This window comes from Ornithorhynchus anatinus, chromosome 1 (genome assembly GCF_004115215.2).
Source record: "Ornithorhynchus anatinus isolate Pmale09 chromosome 1, mOrnAna1.pri.v4, whole genome shotgun sequence".
NCBI lineage: Eukaryota > Metazoa > Chordata > Mammalia > Monotremata > Ornithorhynchidae > Ornithorhynchus > Ornithorhynchus anatinus.
Window position 1 is genome coordinate 101,872,376 of NC_041728.1, and position 15,092 is coordinate 101,887,467.

Consider the following 15,092-nt stretch of genomic DNA (forward strand, 5'->3'; position numbering starts at 1 on the left):
GAGGTGAGGCTGGCTTCTGCTCCTCCACCCACCAGCTCTGAGGGGCAGGGCAGGGCTCCTCTCTCCAGTTGTTGGGTGAGAGATTCTCGGGGGTTCAGGGGACAGTCAGAGGGCAGCAAGCCAAGTAAGCATGTTTCTTGGGCCAACAGAGGAAGGTTGTCAGAGCTTGCATCTTCTACTAGCCACTTGGAGAATATATAAAAGAATGAACAATACATCCTTGCACTTGATAGTTGAAGTGAGCAATACAACATGGGCACAATAAATCCTTATTAAATAATAATAATGTTGGTATTTGTTAAACGCTTACTATGTGCAGAGCACAGTTCTAAGCACTGGGGTAGATACGTGGTAATCAGGTTTGTCCACGTGAGGCTCACAATCTTAATCCCCATTTTACAGATGAGGGCACTGAGGCCCAGAGAGTTAAGTGACTTTCCCACAGTCACACAGCTGACAAGTGGCAGAGCTGGGATTAAAGAATGAAGGATAGATATGTGACAGGCAAAATGTGAACTAGTCAATAGAAAAAAATGAACAGATGTGGAGGCCAAGGTGGCTGATGGGATGGCACAGCCAGGAGCATGTGAGCCAATCAGTTGATGAGGAGAATGATAAACCCTGCAAAGTCAGGGTGGATGAAGATTCATCAACTGACTGCACTGGATGGCTTTACTGGTGAACCTCGTAGAAGAGAAGAGAATCCACTTCTATCTCATTAAGAAGTATGTCTGCCAATCTCCACAGCAGCCCCAGGGCTTCGCCACTGCCCCAGAGAAGCAGCACGGCCTAGTGGAAAAAGCCCAGGTTTGGGAGTCAGAGGTCGTGGGTTCTAATCCTGGCTCTGCCACTTGTCAGCTGTGTGACTTGGGCAAGTCACTTAACTTTTCTGTGTCTCAGTTACCTCATCTGTAAAATGGGGATTAAGACTGTGAGCCCCATGTGGGACAACCTGATTACCTTGTGTCTGCCCCAGTGCTTAGAACAGTGCCTGGCATGTAGTAAGCACTTAACAAATACTATCATCATCATCATCATGAGAGTTGAGTTCAGGAAGTGGTGTGGTCTAGCTTCATGAGAAGAATAATAATAAATAATAATGTTGGTATTTGTTAAGCGCTTACTGTGTGCCGAGCACTGTTCTAAGCGCTGGGGTAGACATAGGGGAAATCAGGTTGTCCCACGTGGGGCTCACAGTCTTAATCCCCATTTTACAGATGAGGGAACTGAGGCACAGAGAAGTTAAGTGACTTGCCCACAGTCACACAGCCGACAAGTGGCAGAGCTGGGATTCGAACTCATGAGCCCTGACTCCAAAGCCCATGCTCTTTCCACCGGCCACGCTGCTTCTCAAGAGAAGAAGAGACTGTCCCTACTTCAGGAGAGAGCAGAGGCTGAGTCAGCAGACAGACCCAGGAAAAGAGGAAGGGTCCTTTGGTCAGTGTGAGATAAAGGTTCCAATCTGCTGCTGTCCAGATCCTGAGTTCTGAGGATTGCTTTCTGGGGCTCAGATTCAAAGCCCTCACAGAGAGGCTGGACAGACACATCAGACCTCCCACTGTACATATTCTAATCCTCTAGAGCACTTTAAGATGTCCTGCAGGACTATGAGAGAAAGGGGAATTGGAAGTCTGAGGACCTGTGTTCTAATCCTGACTCCACCACTTGTCTGCTGTGTGATCTTGGGCAAATCAACTAACTTCTCTGGGCCTCAGTACCTCATCTGTAAAATGGGATTAAGACTCTGTGGGATGTGGACACAGCAGACTGTGTCCAAACTTATTAGCTTGTTTTTACCCAGCACTTCATGCAGTATCTGGAACAAAAGCAGGTTTAACAAATATTATATTTAAAAAAAATCTGAATAGACACCTTATCAGTAATCCTCATTAATTGTTCTCTCAAAAAGAGAGTTGGTGGGAACTGCCAAGAATTCACTTTTGAGTTCTGCTGGGATGTCATTTTACCCAATGCCCTGAAGGGAGAAACTCCTGGCCAGTCAATATTCCTCTTGGACACTCAATATCCAATTGATAAATAATATTAGGTTTGGATTGTCTTTTTGCCTAATATATTCTTGAAGATTCGTGGGGTAATTCCTCCTTCTCTTCTCTTCTTATCCACAGAAAGGGATTGACAGAGAGTTTTTCATGCTTCTAACAATACTTGATGAGAATGAGAGCTTATTCCTGGATGACAATATTAAACTGTTCACCACAAGCCCTGACCAAGTGAAGAAAGGAGATGCTGACTTCCAACATTCGAACAAGATGTACTGTAAGGGATCACTTTATTTAAGAAAAGAATCAAAGTGTAAATGAAAATGCCTGTTATTCTGTCAAAAAAACTAAGAAGCAATCCATCTGCAAATTCTATATCAATGTATTGAGTTATGTATTGAGCACTTACTGTGTGCAGAACATTCTACTTGGTGCTTGGGAGAATACATTATAACAGAGGTGGTAGATATGTTCCCTGCCTACATCGAGCTTGCAGTTTAGAGAGGAGACAGACATTAATATAAGTAAATAAATTATGTCTATGTACATAAGGTTGTTGGGCTGAGGGAGGGTGAATGAAGGGTGTAAATCCAAGTTCAAGGATGAACCCAGAAGGGAGTAGGAGAAGAGAAATGAGGGCCTTGTCAGGGAAGGCCTCTTGGAGGAGATGTGTCTGCAGTTAGGCTTTAAAGGTGGGAAGTGAGAGATTGTCTGTTGGATATGAAGAGGGAGGATGTTCCAGGCCAGAGGCAGGACGTGGACGAGGTGTCAGCAAGCAAGCAAGCAGATTTGAAGACAACACCTCTGACGACCCCAGTGAAGGTCCCACGGTCTTTGCCACATTGTCTCTAGTCCATTGCTAAAACAAAAAGGGTGTCAATCAATCAATCAATAGTATTTATTGAGAGCTTACTGTGTGTGGAGCACAGTACTAAATGCTTGAGAGAATACAGTACAACAGAGTTGGTAGACATGTTCCTTTCTGTCACCTGTCATCCGGGGACGGGTTCATTCAGAAATTGGCGCGGCGAGAGAGACAGAGACTGGGAACAAAAAGGCTGAGTTTTATACAAAATTTGCTCTGTGAGGCAAATTGAATTGTTTGATTATTTTGGACGCAGCGAATTGAATTATTTGATTATTTTGGATGAGTGAATTGAATTATTTTGATTATTTTGGACACGGCAAATTGAAAGCAAATTGCGTTGGGTTGGGCTTTCGGGAGGCCCCTTCAGGAGGAATATGATTATTCAATGATATTAGAGCTTCCCTATCGGGAGGACTATACTTATATGTTACTCGAGTATGGCAAAACACCCAGGTTCCAACCAGGTCCCAACCAATTCACTTATGCTTTGTTCACACGTGGTGGGGCAGCTAACTCACACCCACAAACGCATACCCACCCGTGGCGAAGCACCCAGCTTCCAGCCCCATGAGCATTCAATGGTATACTCACCCATTCCATGGCTCCTCACTTGGTGCAGCCAGAGCAGGCATCCCACACTCTGTGCAGAGGTGACCCACAGCTGGCTACTGCGAGTCTTGAACCTCTGCACAGAAGATCAGAGGACGCAGATATTTATTACCTGTGCTCCTAGGCCATTCCAGATTCCCATCTCAGTTCATCCAATCTTCGCCTTCCCCCCCTCATCCATTCCTAATTTGATGGCACGGGGGTGAGGGACACCTACTGTATTCCTGCTTGGCTGTCAATCTAGCGCTTTGGGTCGTGGGACTGATATCCCACACACACTTCCGAGTTCTGTCTTGCTGGCCTGGATGGTATAAGTAGCATTTGACCTTGAGATGGTAAGTACCTCGGGTTGCCTTAGACACTTGCCCACAAGGAGCTGTCCTTTGTTTTGTTATCTTATTTGCTACAGAAGAGAGAGGAGCAATGGGCCAGCCGGGGGGCAAGATGCTCACTGCTGCCCTGCATTATCCACACTCTGGTGACTCCAAATGGCTGAAGGGCCAGACAGGGGAGTAGGGGGCAGCCTGCAGCCAGCAGGGGAAAAAGTAGGGATTGTGGTTGGGCAAACAGCCCCCCACTTAACCAACACCTCCTGCTAGAGATGTCAGGGAGCGAGGGGGATGGAGCTCCAGATCAGTCCGTACCCTGACTGATCAATCAACCAATCAATCAGTGGGATTTAGCGTTAACTGTGTTCCGAGCACTGTAGTAATTCCGTGGGAGAGTACAGTGCAGCAGAGTTGATAGGCACGTTCCCTGCCCACAAGGAGCTTAAAATCTAGAGGGGGAGACAATCCCTAAGTCTCCTTATTCTGCTCCTGAGATTGATTGAGATCCTAAGCAGGCCGCAGCGCTTCTCCCAAGGTGGGTGGTCTTCCTGGGTGTAGCCCCTAATCCCCTTTTGGAAGTAAAGAAGCAGCACACCCTAGTGGAAAAAACCCCGGCCTAGGAGTCAGAAAGACCTGGGTTCTAATCCCCGGGCTGCCACTTGTCTCCTGCTGCGTGATGCTGGACAAGTCACTTCACTTCTCTGGGCCTCAGTTCCCTCATCTGTAAAATGGGGATTAAGACTGTGAACCCTATATGAGACAGAGACTGTGTCCAACCCGATTTTCTTGTATCTACCCCAGTGCTTATTACAGTGCTTGGCACATAGCACTTAACAAATACCATGATTCTTATATTAAGTAAACCCCTCCTGCTCCAAGCAGAGAAATGATGCCATGCTGGGAGCCCTCTGCACTTTCCAGCAGTGAAGAAGTAAGGCCTAGTGGATAGAACACAGGTCTAGGAGCCAGAAGGACCTGGGTTCTGATCTGGCTTCTTTCACTTGTCTGCTGTGTGACCTTGGGCATGTCACTTCACATCTCTAAGCCTCAGTTCTCTTATCTATAAAGCGGGGATTTAAGTGGCTCAGTGGAAAGAGCCTGGGCTTTGGAGTCAGAGGTCATGGGTTCGACTCCTGGCTCTGCCACTTCTCAGCTGTGTGACTGCGGGCAAGTCACTTAACTTCTCTGTGCCTCAGTTACCTCATCTGTAAAATGGGGATTAACTGTGAGCCTCACGTGGGATGACCTGATTACCCTGTATCTCCCCCAGTGCTTAGAACAGTGCTCTGCACAAAGTAAGTGCTTAACAAATACCAATATTATTATTATTATTAAGGCTGTGAATCCTTTGCAGGACATGGACTGTGTCCAACCTGATTATCTTGTATCTACTCCAGTGTTTAGCACATTGCCTGACATCTAGTAAACATTTAACAAATACCGTAAAAAAACAACAACCCACAAATAACAATTTTGACAGTCTGGCCTTTGAGAACAAAAATTTATTTGCGCATTCTTCAGAGCTTACTTTCTGGTTAAAGGTTTAAAATATTAGAACTTGAAATCTATGGCTTTTTCCAGTTGGGCTTTCTGGCAGCTGCATAGCATTTGATGTTTTAAAATGTGCAAAGCAAATATGACAAGAACAACAAATTGATTGGTGGGGCAGAGAGGGAGATGAATTCAGCATGGTTTCAGAGCCAGCAGTAGTAATAGCAACACTTATAAAGTACCCACTTATTGCAGGGAACCTCACTAGGTGATGGGAAGGACAAAATAATGAAATGACACCTTCCCTGGCCACAAGGAGCTTACATTCTAATATGAGGGACAAACATGAAAATATTGCCAACCAGAGTAGTCAAAATAAATCACCGAATCCTGACGTTGGATTTTTACCCTATATTTACACCATCCTCAGCCCGCAGGACTTATATTCATATTTGTAACTAATTTTAATGCCTGTTTTCTGTTATAAACTGTAAGCCCCTTGTTGGCAGGGAATGTCTCTGTGTCTTCCAACTCGGATGTACTCTCCCAATCAGTCCATCAATTAATAATAATAATTATGGTATTTGTTAAGCATTCAAGTATGTGCCAGGCCCTGTACTATGCACTGGGGTGTATACAAACAGATTGGGTTGGACACAGTCTCTGTCCCACATGGAGCTCACAGTCTCAATCCCTATTTTACAAATGAGGTCACTGAGGCCAAGAGAAGTGAAGTGACTTGCCCAAGGTCACACAGCAGACAAGTGGCAGAGCCTGGATTAGAACTCATGACCTTCTGACTCCCAGGCCCGTGCTCTATCCGGTACTCCATGCTGCTTCTCAGTTGCATTTACTGAATGCTTACTATGTGCAGAGCACTGTACTAAGCCTTTGGGAGAGTACAATATAACAGAGTTGGTAGAAACATTCCACCAATTGCTTTATACAATGCTCTTCACTAAACACTCAATCAATATGATTGATTGACTGAATACACATACATACATGAATGCTAAGGAAGGGATAAATTAGTTCACTAATCTAACACTCCTACTCCCTTGAGAGAAAAGTAATTTAACAGTCTCGTTCACTGTTTTCTTACCCATAAAACAGGGCTGATTAAAGTTCCTCCTTCATAATTGAATCTCTGGGTCTTTGAGGTGATAAGTGCAGATTTTCTACCTCAAGATGGTGCGGACAGAATCAATTAGTGGTTTTTAGTGAGCACTTACTCCGTGAAGAGTGCTATACTAAATGCTTAAGAGAGTACCATGCAACAGAATTAGCAGATGTGTTCCCTGTCCATAATGAGCTGTTTTTCCCAGAAGAAGCTGTATAAAACACTGACAACTTCCAGGAGAAACGTATACACTTAGTGGAATCTGGACAGGTTCTGGGGATTCTTAAAGTGAAAGACACTGCTGAAAGCAAAGCAGAACTCCCCGAAGGCCGGGCTTAGTTGGCCAGCTACGAGAAGTTAGTAATGTTGGCCAAGTCAACACCAGTCAAAAGCACTCATTCTTCTTCCACCCTTCTTTCACAGCCATAAATGGATTCATGTACGGAAATCAGCCTGGGCTCAAAATGTGCCTGGGAGACCGGGTCTCTTGGCATGTCTTCAGCGTGGGCTCGGAGAAAGATCTGCACGGGGTCCACTTTTCTGGAGGCACCTTGATGATTACAGGAGGAAGAATAGACACGGCCACTGTGTTCCCACAGACCTCTGACACCCTCTTCATGATCCCCGATTCTGTAGGTGAGCAATGGTGGTGACATCTGGCAGGGCTTTCTTTCAGGAAATTCTCCTAACTTCCCTGTGTTTGGGGGAGGGGGGAGTTTCTCTGGAGGAGTCTCTCACTGGGGTTACGAAAGGGGATTTGAGGGCACTGCCAACTTGCATTTCGATTGTCTCTCAACCTGGCAGCATTCCTCTAGACTCTGAACTCATCATGGGCAGGCAACATGTCTGCCAGCTCTGTTGCACTGTACAGTGCTCTGCACATAGTAAGCACTCAGTATATACCATTGATTAATCTCCTACGGACTTTCACAGCTCTCCGTCCTTCCCCGTATCAACCCACATTCTACAGAATCTGTGCGGCCATCTTAGGGCTTCACTGCTCAGCCCCAGAAAAGTGGTGTTGGATGACACTTCATCATCCAGAAAGCTGAAGTAACTAGCATTCTGACCTCCCCTGACAAAGAGCAGTCAGGCTAATGGACCTCTAAGGGAGGGACCCTCCCCCACCATTGCCAATAATGGGAGGAGTCCAGGTCCGGACCCTCCCTCTGGAGAGAGGAGCTAGGAAGGTCAAGCTGGATGCCACTGGCTCTGAAGCTGGTGTAGACACTGTCCATCCTGAGAGGGCACTAGCAGGGCTGTTATGGACAATGGACAGTGATCAATCAATCCTAATTTATTGAGCACTTACTATGTGCAAAGCGCTCCATTCATGCATTTATATTTATTGAGTATTTACTGTGTGCAGAGTACCATAGTAACTGCTAGTGCTGTACTAAGTGTTTGGGAAGTGCTGGGTTATCCCTGCCCAGACAACCCCCTCCTCCCTCCAACACTGGTGTCAGGAGGCTATTTTAAGACGTGGCATCCCCACCAAGCATGTTTTTCTTCTCTTCTCTTTTTTAAGTGTTCTAAGCTCTGGGGTAGGCACAAGTTCAATGGATCAGACACACTCCCTGCCCAACATGGGGTTCACAATCTAAGTAGGAGGAGAACAGGAATTCCCATTTTACAGCCAAGGAAACTGAGGCACAGAGATGTTAAGTAACTTGCAAGGGTCACACAGCAAGCAATTGGCAGAGCCGGGATTAAAACCTAAGTCCTTCCGATTCTCAGGTCTGTGCTGTCTCCACTAGGCCTTTCTGCTTCTGCTAGACCACGCTGCTGCTAAACACACTGTTGACCCTAAGTCAAATCAGGATGCAGCTCATCAGTGAGCTCCATCTTCCTACTAATGTCTACTCATTACCGTCCAACTGTAGGGTCTTTACGACTAATTCTGTGTGACTCTCACACAAGCCCTCTAACAGACTATTCAGAGCTGGGCAGCTCTGACTCTTAGTTGGTTTAGTTAGCTGGAATTTTTTGACTAATCTCCCATTCCCTGCTTGTACATCACAAAACCTCTATGGCATTCATTTTCTCCATCTCTGTTGTCTGACTTTGTGCCTTATTCATTCACAAACATTTTCTCTCCAAAACCCAAGAGAAGAGACAGAGACTTAGAGACCAGGAAGTGCAGACTAACCCGACCTTTGACATCCCAACTTCTTTTTTGCTTCTCCCACATAAACCGATATTTCTTGTTGGTTCCTCTAGGACTTTTTAACGTCTTGTGCCTAGTGTCAGAGCACTATACAGGCGGGATGAAAGAGAAATACCGAGTGAACCAGTGCAAGGCATCTGAGACAGACAAAACCCACCATTGGAATGAAAAGGTTTACTACATCGCTGCTGTGGAAATGGAGTGGGATTATTCCCCCAGTAGGGCGTGGGAGAAAGAACTCCATCGTCTACAACAAGAAAAGTAAAGTGGTCACTTCTGCCTTCATTTTTTTTTAATGGTATTTGCTGAACGCTTATTTTGTGCCAAGCACCGTTCTGAGCTCTGGGATAAAAACAAATCAAACAGATAGAACATGGCCCTTTGTCCAACATGGTGCTTACAGTCTAAGAAGGAGGGAGAACAGATATTGAAATCCCCATTAAGTTAAATGAAGTTAAATGACTTGCCCAAGTTCACACAGCAGGCAAGTAACAGAGCCAGGATTAGAACCCAGGTACTCTGACTCCCAGATCTGTATTCTTTCCACTGAACCACACTGCTTCCCAACCAATTCTTCCCACTGCTTTCTTTTCAGTCATTTGGCATGTGGAGGCTTGGATCTGCAGAGGGAGATCTTAAAAAATTATATATAAATTCTCTCTCAGGCTTTACAGAGTTTCAGGAATAGTCCCTTTTACTTTGTTTTTTTGTTTTGTTATGGTGTTTGTTAAGGGCTTACTATATGCCAGACACTGTACTAAACACTGAGGTAGATACAAGCTAATTGGACTGGACACAGTCCTATCCCACAAAGGGCCTCACAGTCTTAATCCCCACTTTGCAGATGATGTAATTGAGGCATAGAGAAGTTAAGTGACTTGCCCCAAGTAACAAAACAGGTAAGTGGTAGAGCTGTGATTAGAACCCAGGTCCTTCTGACTTCCAGGCTTGTGCTTTATCCATTAGGCCATGCTGCTTCATGCTGTTTCTTCCCCTTTTCCTTTGCTCTTCCCTCTCTCTGGTCTCCAAGTATCTAGCGCTGGCAGCCTACAATCTGCACTCAACCTAATATATTTTAGGGCCTCAACCTTCTTGATGTGAAAGCCGGACCTTCAGAAGGCCCCATCTGTGAAAAAGTCATTTTATAACTTTTTTCCTATCTAACTCCCTGCTCGATTTCAAATCTCATCCTTATACCCCTTGCTTTCTCTCTGCTGAACTCATTTGGAAACTGAATAGTTTCTCGCTTTAAAAAAAAAAAAGGATTAAAGACAAAAGCATTGAAAGTTCAGAGGTCAATTTGTGAGTTCTCAGGTGGATTTGCCCCACTCAAGTAAATCTTCCTTTCTGTGCTTCTCCCATATGATTACCCAGTAACCTTATTTAAATAAGAATGTTTTCCCTGTGACTCTTTTCCTCACTGCCATTTGTTAATCTAATTGACTTCTGTTTTCTTAAGCCCTCCAAGCATATACTTAGATAAAGGAGAATGGTTCATTGGCTCAAAGTACAAGAAAGTTGTGTACCGTCAGTACACTGACAGCACGTTCAGGACTCCGACAAAAAGAAAGGAAGCAGAAAAACATCTGGATATTCTAGGTATGATCACAGAAACAGATGATTATGAATCTGCTGACTTCCAGGTCTGAGCTTAGCTCTCTAAAACCTTCACTCCTCCTTTTAACCTGTTTCTTATCTGGGTGTTACCTTCCCTGCTAGGACTAATAGCTGTTTAGCTCACCTCCTCAAGAGGCCTTCCCAGACTGAGCTTCCCCTTTTCCCTCTGCTGCCTCTGCCTCCCTCTCTGCTCCCCTCCGCCCTCTGCTTCTTCCCCCTTCGCCGCTTCACCTCCCCTCAGCTAAACCCCTTTTCCCTCTGCTCCTCATCCCTCCCTCAGCACTGTGCTCATTTGTATATATTTTTATTACCCTATTTATTTTGTTAATGAGCTGTACATCCCTTGATTCTATTTATCGTGATATATGTTGTCTTGTTTTTGTCCGTCGTTCTCCCTGATTAGACTGTAAGCCCGTCATTGGGCAGGGTTTGTCTCTATCTGTTGCTGAATTGTATATACAGTGCTCTGCACATAGTAAGTGCTCAATAAATACTATTGAATGAATGAATTGATAAGATGTCAACGGGTGTTTTTCACTTTCCCATTCACTGATCTATTAGAATATCCTACTGACCCCTCCAAAAAAAAAGTTATTCCAGTTTTTTTTCTCTTTTGTCACCAGAATGGCTCTGTAAACAGTGAAAATGTTCTAAGTGTACCCTGCTTGGTCTCCAGTTTCCCAGCATGCAATGTCATCTGCATATTTTGGAAAAATCAGCCCAAGTCACTGCTACCACTGCCCCCAGAATTTTCACAGCGACCAGGAAAGGAAATGATTTCAATAGATAGAGTAGGTTCAGCAGAAGTTGCCCCAAATCGAACTTTTGACAATCTGGCACACTAAGACCCTTCCAGGTTTTGAAAGGAAATGTTGAGGGGGAAAAAGAATCCTTATCAAACAGGCAATTGCATCATTTATTCATTCATTCAATAGTATTTATTGAGTGCTTACTATGTGCAGAGCACTGTACTAAGCACTTGGAATGTACAAATCGGTAACAGATAGAGACAGTCCCTGCCTTTTGACGGGCTTACAGACTAATCGGGGGAGACAGACAAAAACAATAGCAATAAACAGAATCAAGGGGATGGCTTGGTGCATTTTGCAGTTGGATCAGTATTGCAATTGATGTGAAGAGTAGGTGATCCAGGCAGTTTCCACAACTGATCCAGACACAATTTTATAATAACGGTTTCTCAATCATGCAGATCAATCAATCAATAGTATTTACTGAGTCCTTACTGTGCACAGAACACTGTACTAAGTACTTTGGGAGAGTATAATACAGTACAGTTGGTAGACATGATCCCTGTCAATAAGGAGCTCACAGACTAGAGGAGGAGGGAGACATTCAAAAAAATTACAGATGGAAATGGTCTAACACCACTAGAATCATGTGTATACATATTCCTGGTCTCAGGAGAATGGCATGAACAACACAATCATTCACGGCTTAGATTTACATGGGATCTCTGCTCCAGGTATTCACAATCTACAGGAAGGTAAGGAAGCCCAAGCAGTAGGATGAAGGCACAAGATTCATAAGAAAAACAAAAAACTCCAACAACTTTACAGCTCTCTATAACAGCCGACGTCAGTCAGTCAATATTTACTAAACAACTATGTGCAGAGCACTGTACTAAGCACTTGGAGATCACAATATAACAGACACATTCCCTACTCAACAGTAGTATTTCTGAGTTCACCTTATGAATTCAGGCCCCTAAAGTCTTCCGGCAATCCAAAACCATCTTTATAAGAGAGCAAAATGACCTGGTGTTTTACATTCACTTTCGACCTGTCTGTTCTTCTCTCACAATTCCTCCTCTGCTTTGTGCAATCATTTCTGCCCCTTAACTTTGAAAGGTTTGGTAATGCAAGATACCACTGAAACCCAATCCTAATGTTAACTCCTCTTTTTATTCCTTCCCCTCCAGGTCCCCCTTATCTCTGCAAAAGTTGACGATAGAGTGAAAATTGTCTTCAAAAACTTGGCCACCCAACCATATTCCATTCATGCCTATGGAGTGAAGACTGACAATAACACTGTGGTTCCCACAAAACCAGGTAAATGGTTTAGTGGAATGGAATAAAATGGGTGGATTAATGGGCAGAGAAAATGCTCCAGTATTAGGGTTGCACAAGAAAAGTTACCTCAAAAGGAGCCCATCCAGAATGGAGATTAAGAGCTGTAAATAGAAAGTAGGTTTCATTTTGAGTAATATCTCGGCTCTTGAATAGCTGGGTGGAGTGAGTGGATGGCTCTTAGAAGAGAGATGATGGGAGGTATTCAGCTTCAGGTGACACGGGGAGGAAATTTAGTGGAAAGAGGAGGTGTATTGTTGGCATCAGTGCAATAACCCAGTGGGATTTGGCATTCGTCAATACCAACACTAATATTCCCATGTGGCATCGTCTAGAGAAGTTCAAGCTGGCAGTAGAGAGCTTTACCTTGGCCAAAAATGGCATTCTCCTCTTAACTCAGAAGTCAAGCTGCCTCCCAGCTCCTCCAGCCTCTGGGTCCAAAAGGAAGACCTCAATTTAAGATTAGTTTGCCAGCTTGGCACTGGATCTGTTTGGTCAGGGAAGGCTCCTCTGAGGCTTGACTCAAGTTGGCACCTAAAAGATTAGTGGATTGTGGGTTTGGTGATGAGATGGGAGAAAAGGACTAAGACAGAAGAGGAGAGATGTGTACACGGGAGATGGTAACGAAGAAATGGACCTTGAGAACTGGTTGGAGGAAAGGATGGGCAAATGTAAAGCTCTTGAAACTATTGTGCCTCCCTGCCAATACCTCTATTTTGGTCACAGAGACCAGAGTTCCTCTTAGTTTTTTAAGTGATGAATTACATTCACTCTGTTTTGCTCTAACTCAGCTCTCTTTTCAGCTCAAGAAGTGTACGTTTCACCCTCATAGAGTTTCTCCTGAAGCCCTTCACCTCCCCCCCACACCTTTCACTTTCCTCCCTAAACCCTGACGACTTTGCCAAGTATTTTGTGGGTGTATAAAGAAATAATCCTTTGATTTGAAGATACCACCAGGGGTGAAGCTCCCTGAGGAGTGTTTGTGTGTGGCAGAAAAGGGACACAAATAGTTGTCCCTTATTGTGTTGTTTCACTTAATGTTTGCAGCATCTGGCCATCTTTTCTCTTCTGTCTCCTTGTCTGTCTTTCCATAGAAAGTTTTAGCTCAAAGAGAGGTATTCCTTTCTGGATGGTAGTGTGCCATGCAGGTATTCTGTCCTCAGCAATTGACTCCCAGTTTTCAGCTGGCATGTCTAAGGCTTTGTTTTACCATGTTCTTAAAATGCTTCCTCTGCCCTCTTTGTTTTCAGATTTCTCATTTCAGCTCTCCATTCAGTAGGCGTTTGGGTACTGGCTCTGCCACTTGTCTGCTGTGTGATCATGGGCAAGAAACTTCACTTCTCTGGGCTTCAGTTTCCTCATCTGGAAAATGGGGGCTAAGAGTGTGGGCCCCATGGGGAACAGTGACTTTGCACAAACTGATTTGTTTGTAACGACCCCACTGCTTTAGTACAGTGCCTGGCACATAGTAAGCACTTAACAAATTCAATGATTATTATTATTATTATTATTCTGTTGTTGCTCATTCTCCTCTCATGTCCAACCTAGCATAGCGTTGTTAAGGTGAGAGTAGGTTCACTAATAGCAGACAGACTTCATCTTTTCTTGTGTCCTTTTGGATTCCTGGTCAGAACCTCAGATTCAATATGACTAAAATAGAACTGCTCAACTTCCTCCTAAACATTCTCCTCTTCCTCTGCACTTCCCCAAGTCTGGCAATAATACCTCCATCATCCCTGTCCCACAAGCCCACAAATTTGGCATTATCCTGGATTCCTCTGTTTTCCCAACTGTAGGTTCAATCTACTGCCACATCCTGCTGGTTCTTATTCCATTATATAGTCCCAATCCACCCCTTCCATTCCACTGGAATGGCTACCATTCGGATCCAGGATCTAGTCATATTTCATCTAGACTCTTGCACCAGCCTCCCTGCCTCCAGGCTCTCTCCACCTCCAGTGTCTCCTGCTGCATGGATCATCTTCTCATAGCTTCGCTCAGAACACAGCTCCCTACCCCTGGCTTCCCACGTCCCAACAATCACGCAAAAATTCAGTTCCTCACACTCAGCTTCAAGGCTTTCAATCAACTCGCCATGTTACGTGTATGTTCTCTTTTTTTAGGATATTTGTTAATCGTTTATTATGTATCCAGCACTGTTCTTAGCACGGGGACATGTTAATTAGGTTGGATGAAGTCCCTGTCCCACATGGGATTCGTAGTCTAAGTAGAAGGGAGAAAATTGAGGAAATTGAGGCACAGAGAATAATAGTAATAGTGATAGTACCTGTTATGAGCTCACTATGAGTCAAGAACTGTTCTAAGCACTGGGGTGGCTACAAGCTAATCAGATTGGACACAGTCCCTGTCCCTCCTGGGGCTGACAGTCTTAATCCCCATTTTACAGTGAAGTGACTCATCTAAGGTCACACAGCAAGCAATAATTGGCAGAGTTGGGATTAGAACCCAGGACTTCTGACTCCCAGGCCCATGCTCTTTCCACTAGACCACCCTGCTTACCCACTCCCTTCACCTCCCCTGCTTGCTTTTGTCACTCCTCTCAAGCTACCCTTCTAACTGTTCCTTTCTCTCCATCCCCATTCCCACTCTAACCCCCGAGCCTAGAATCCCTTCCTCCCCAAATCCGACAGACTGCAAGTCTCCCAACCTTTAATGCCTTCCTCAAATCCTTCCTTCTCCAACAAGCCTTTCCCGATTGGTTCCCAGCACCCCGAGTCATACAAACCGCCCAGCAACCGCCAGCACCCTTGACCTTCTTGCAACCCAGCCTGCTCCTTTAATAC

General features: G+C 44.7%; 1 protein-coding gene across 1 annotated transcript in view; it reads left to right on the forward strand.

The window, feature by feature from the left end:
• LOC100077339 (ceruloplasmin) overlaps positions 1 to 15,092 on the forward strand; it is a 54,036-nt gene that overhangs the window by 19,923 nt on the left and 19,021 nt on the right. Inside the window, 5 exon segments of the mRNA XM_039914040.1 lie at positions 2,127 to 2,277; positions 6,841 to 7,053; positions 8,638 to 8,845; positions 10,044 to 10,184; positions 12,143 to 12,270. Of these exon segments, the coding sequence (XP_039769974.1) occupies positions 2,127 to 2,277; positions 6,841 to 7,053; positions 8,638 to 8,845; positions 10,044 to 10,184; positions 12,143 to 12,270 (841 nt within the window).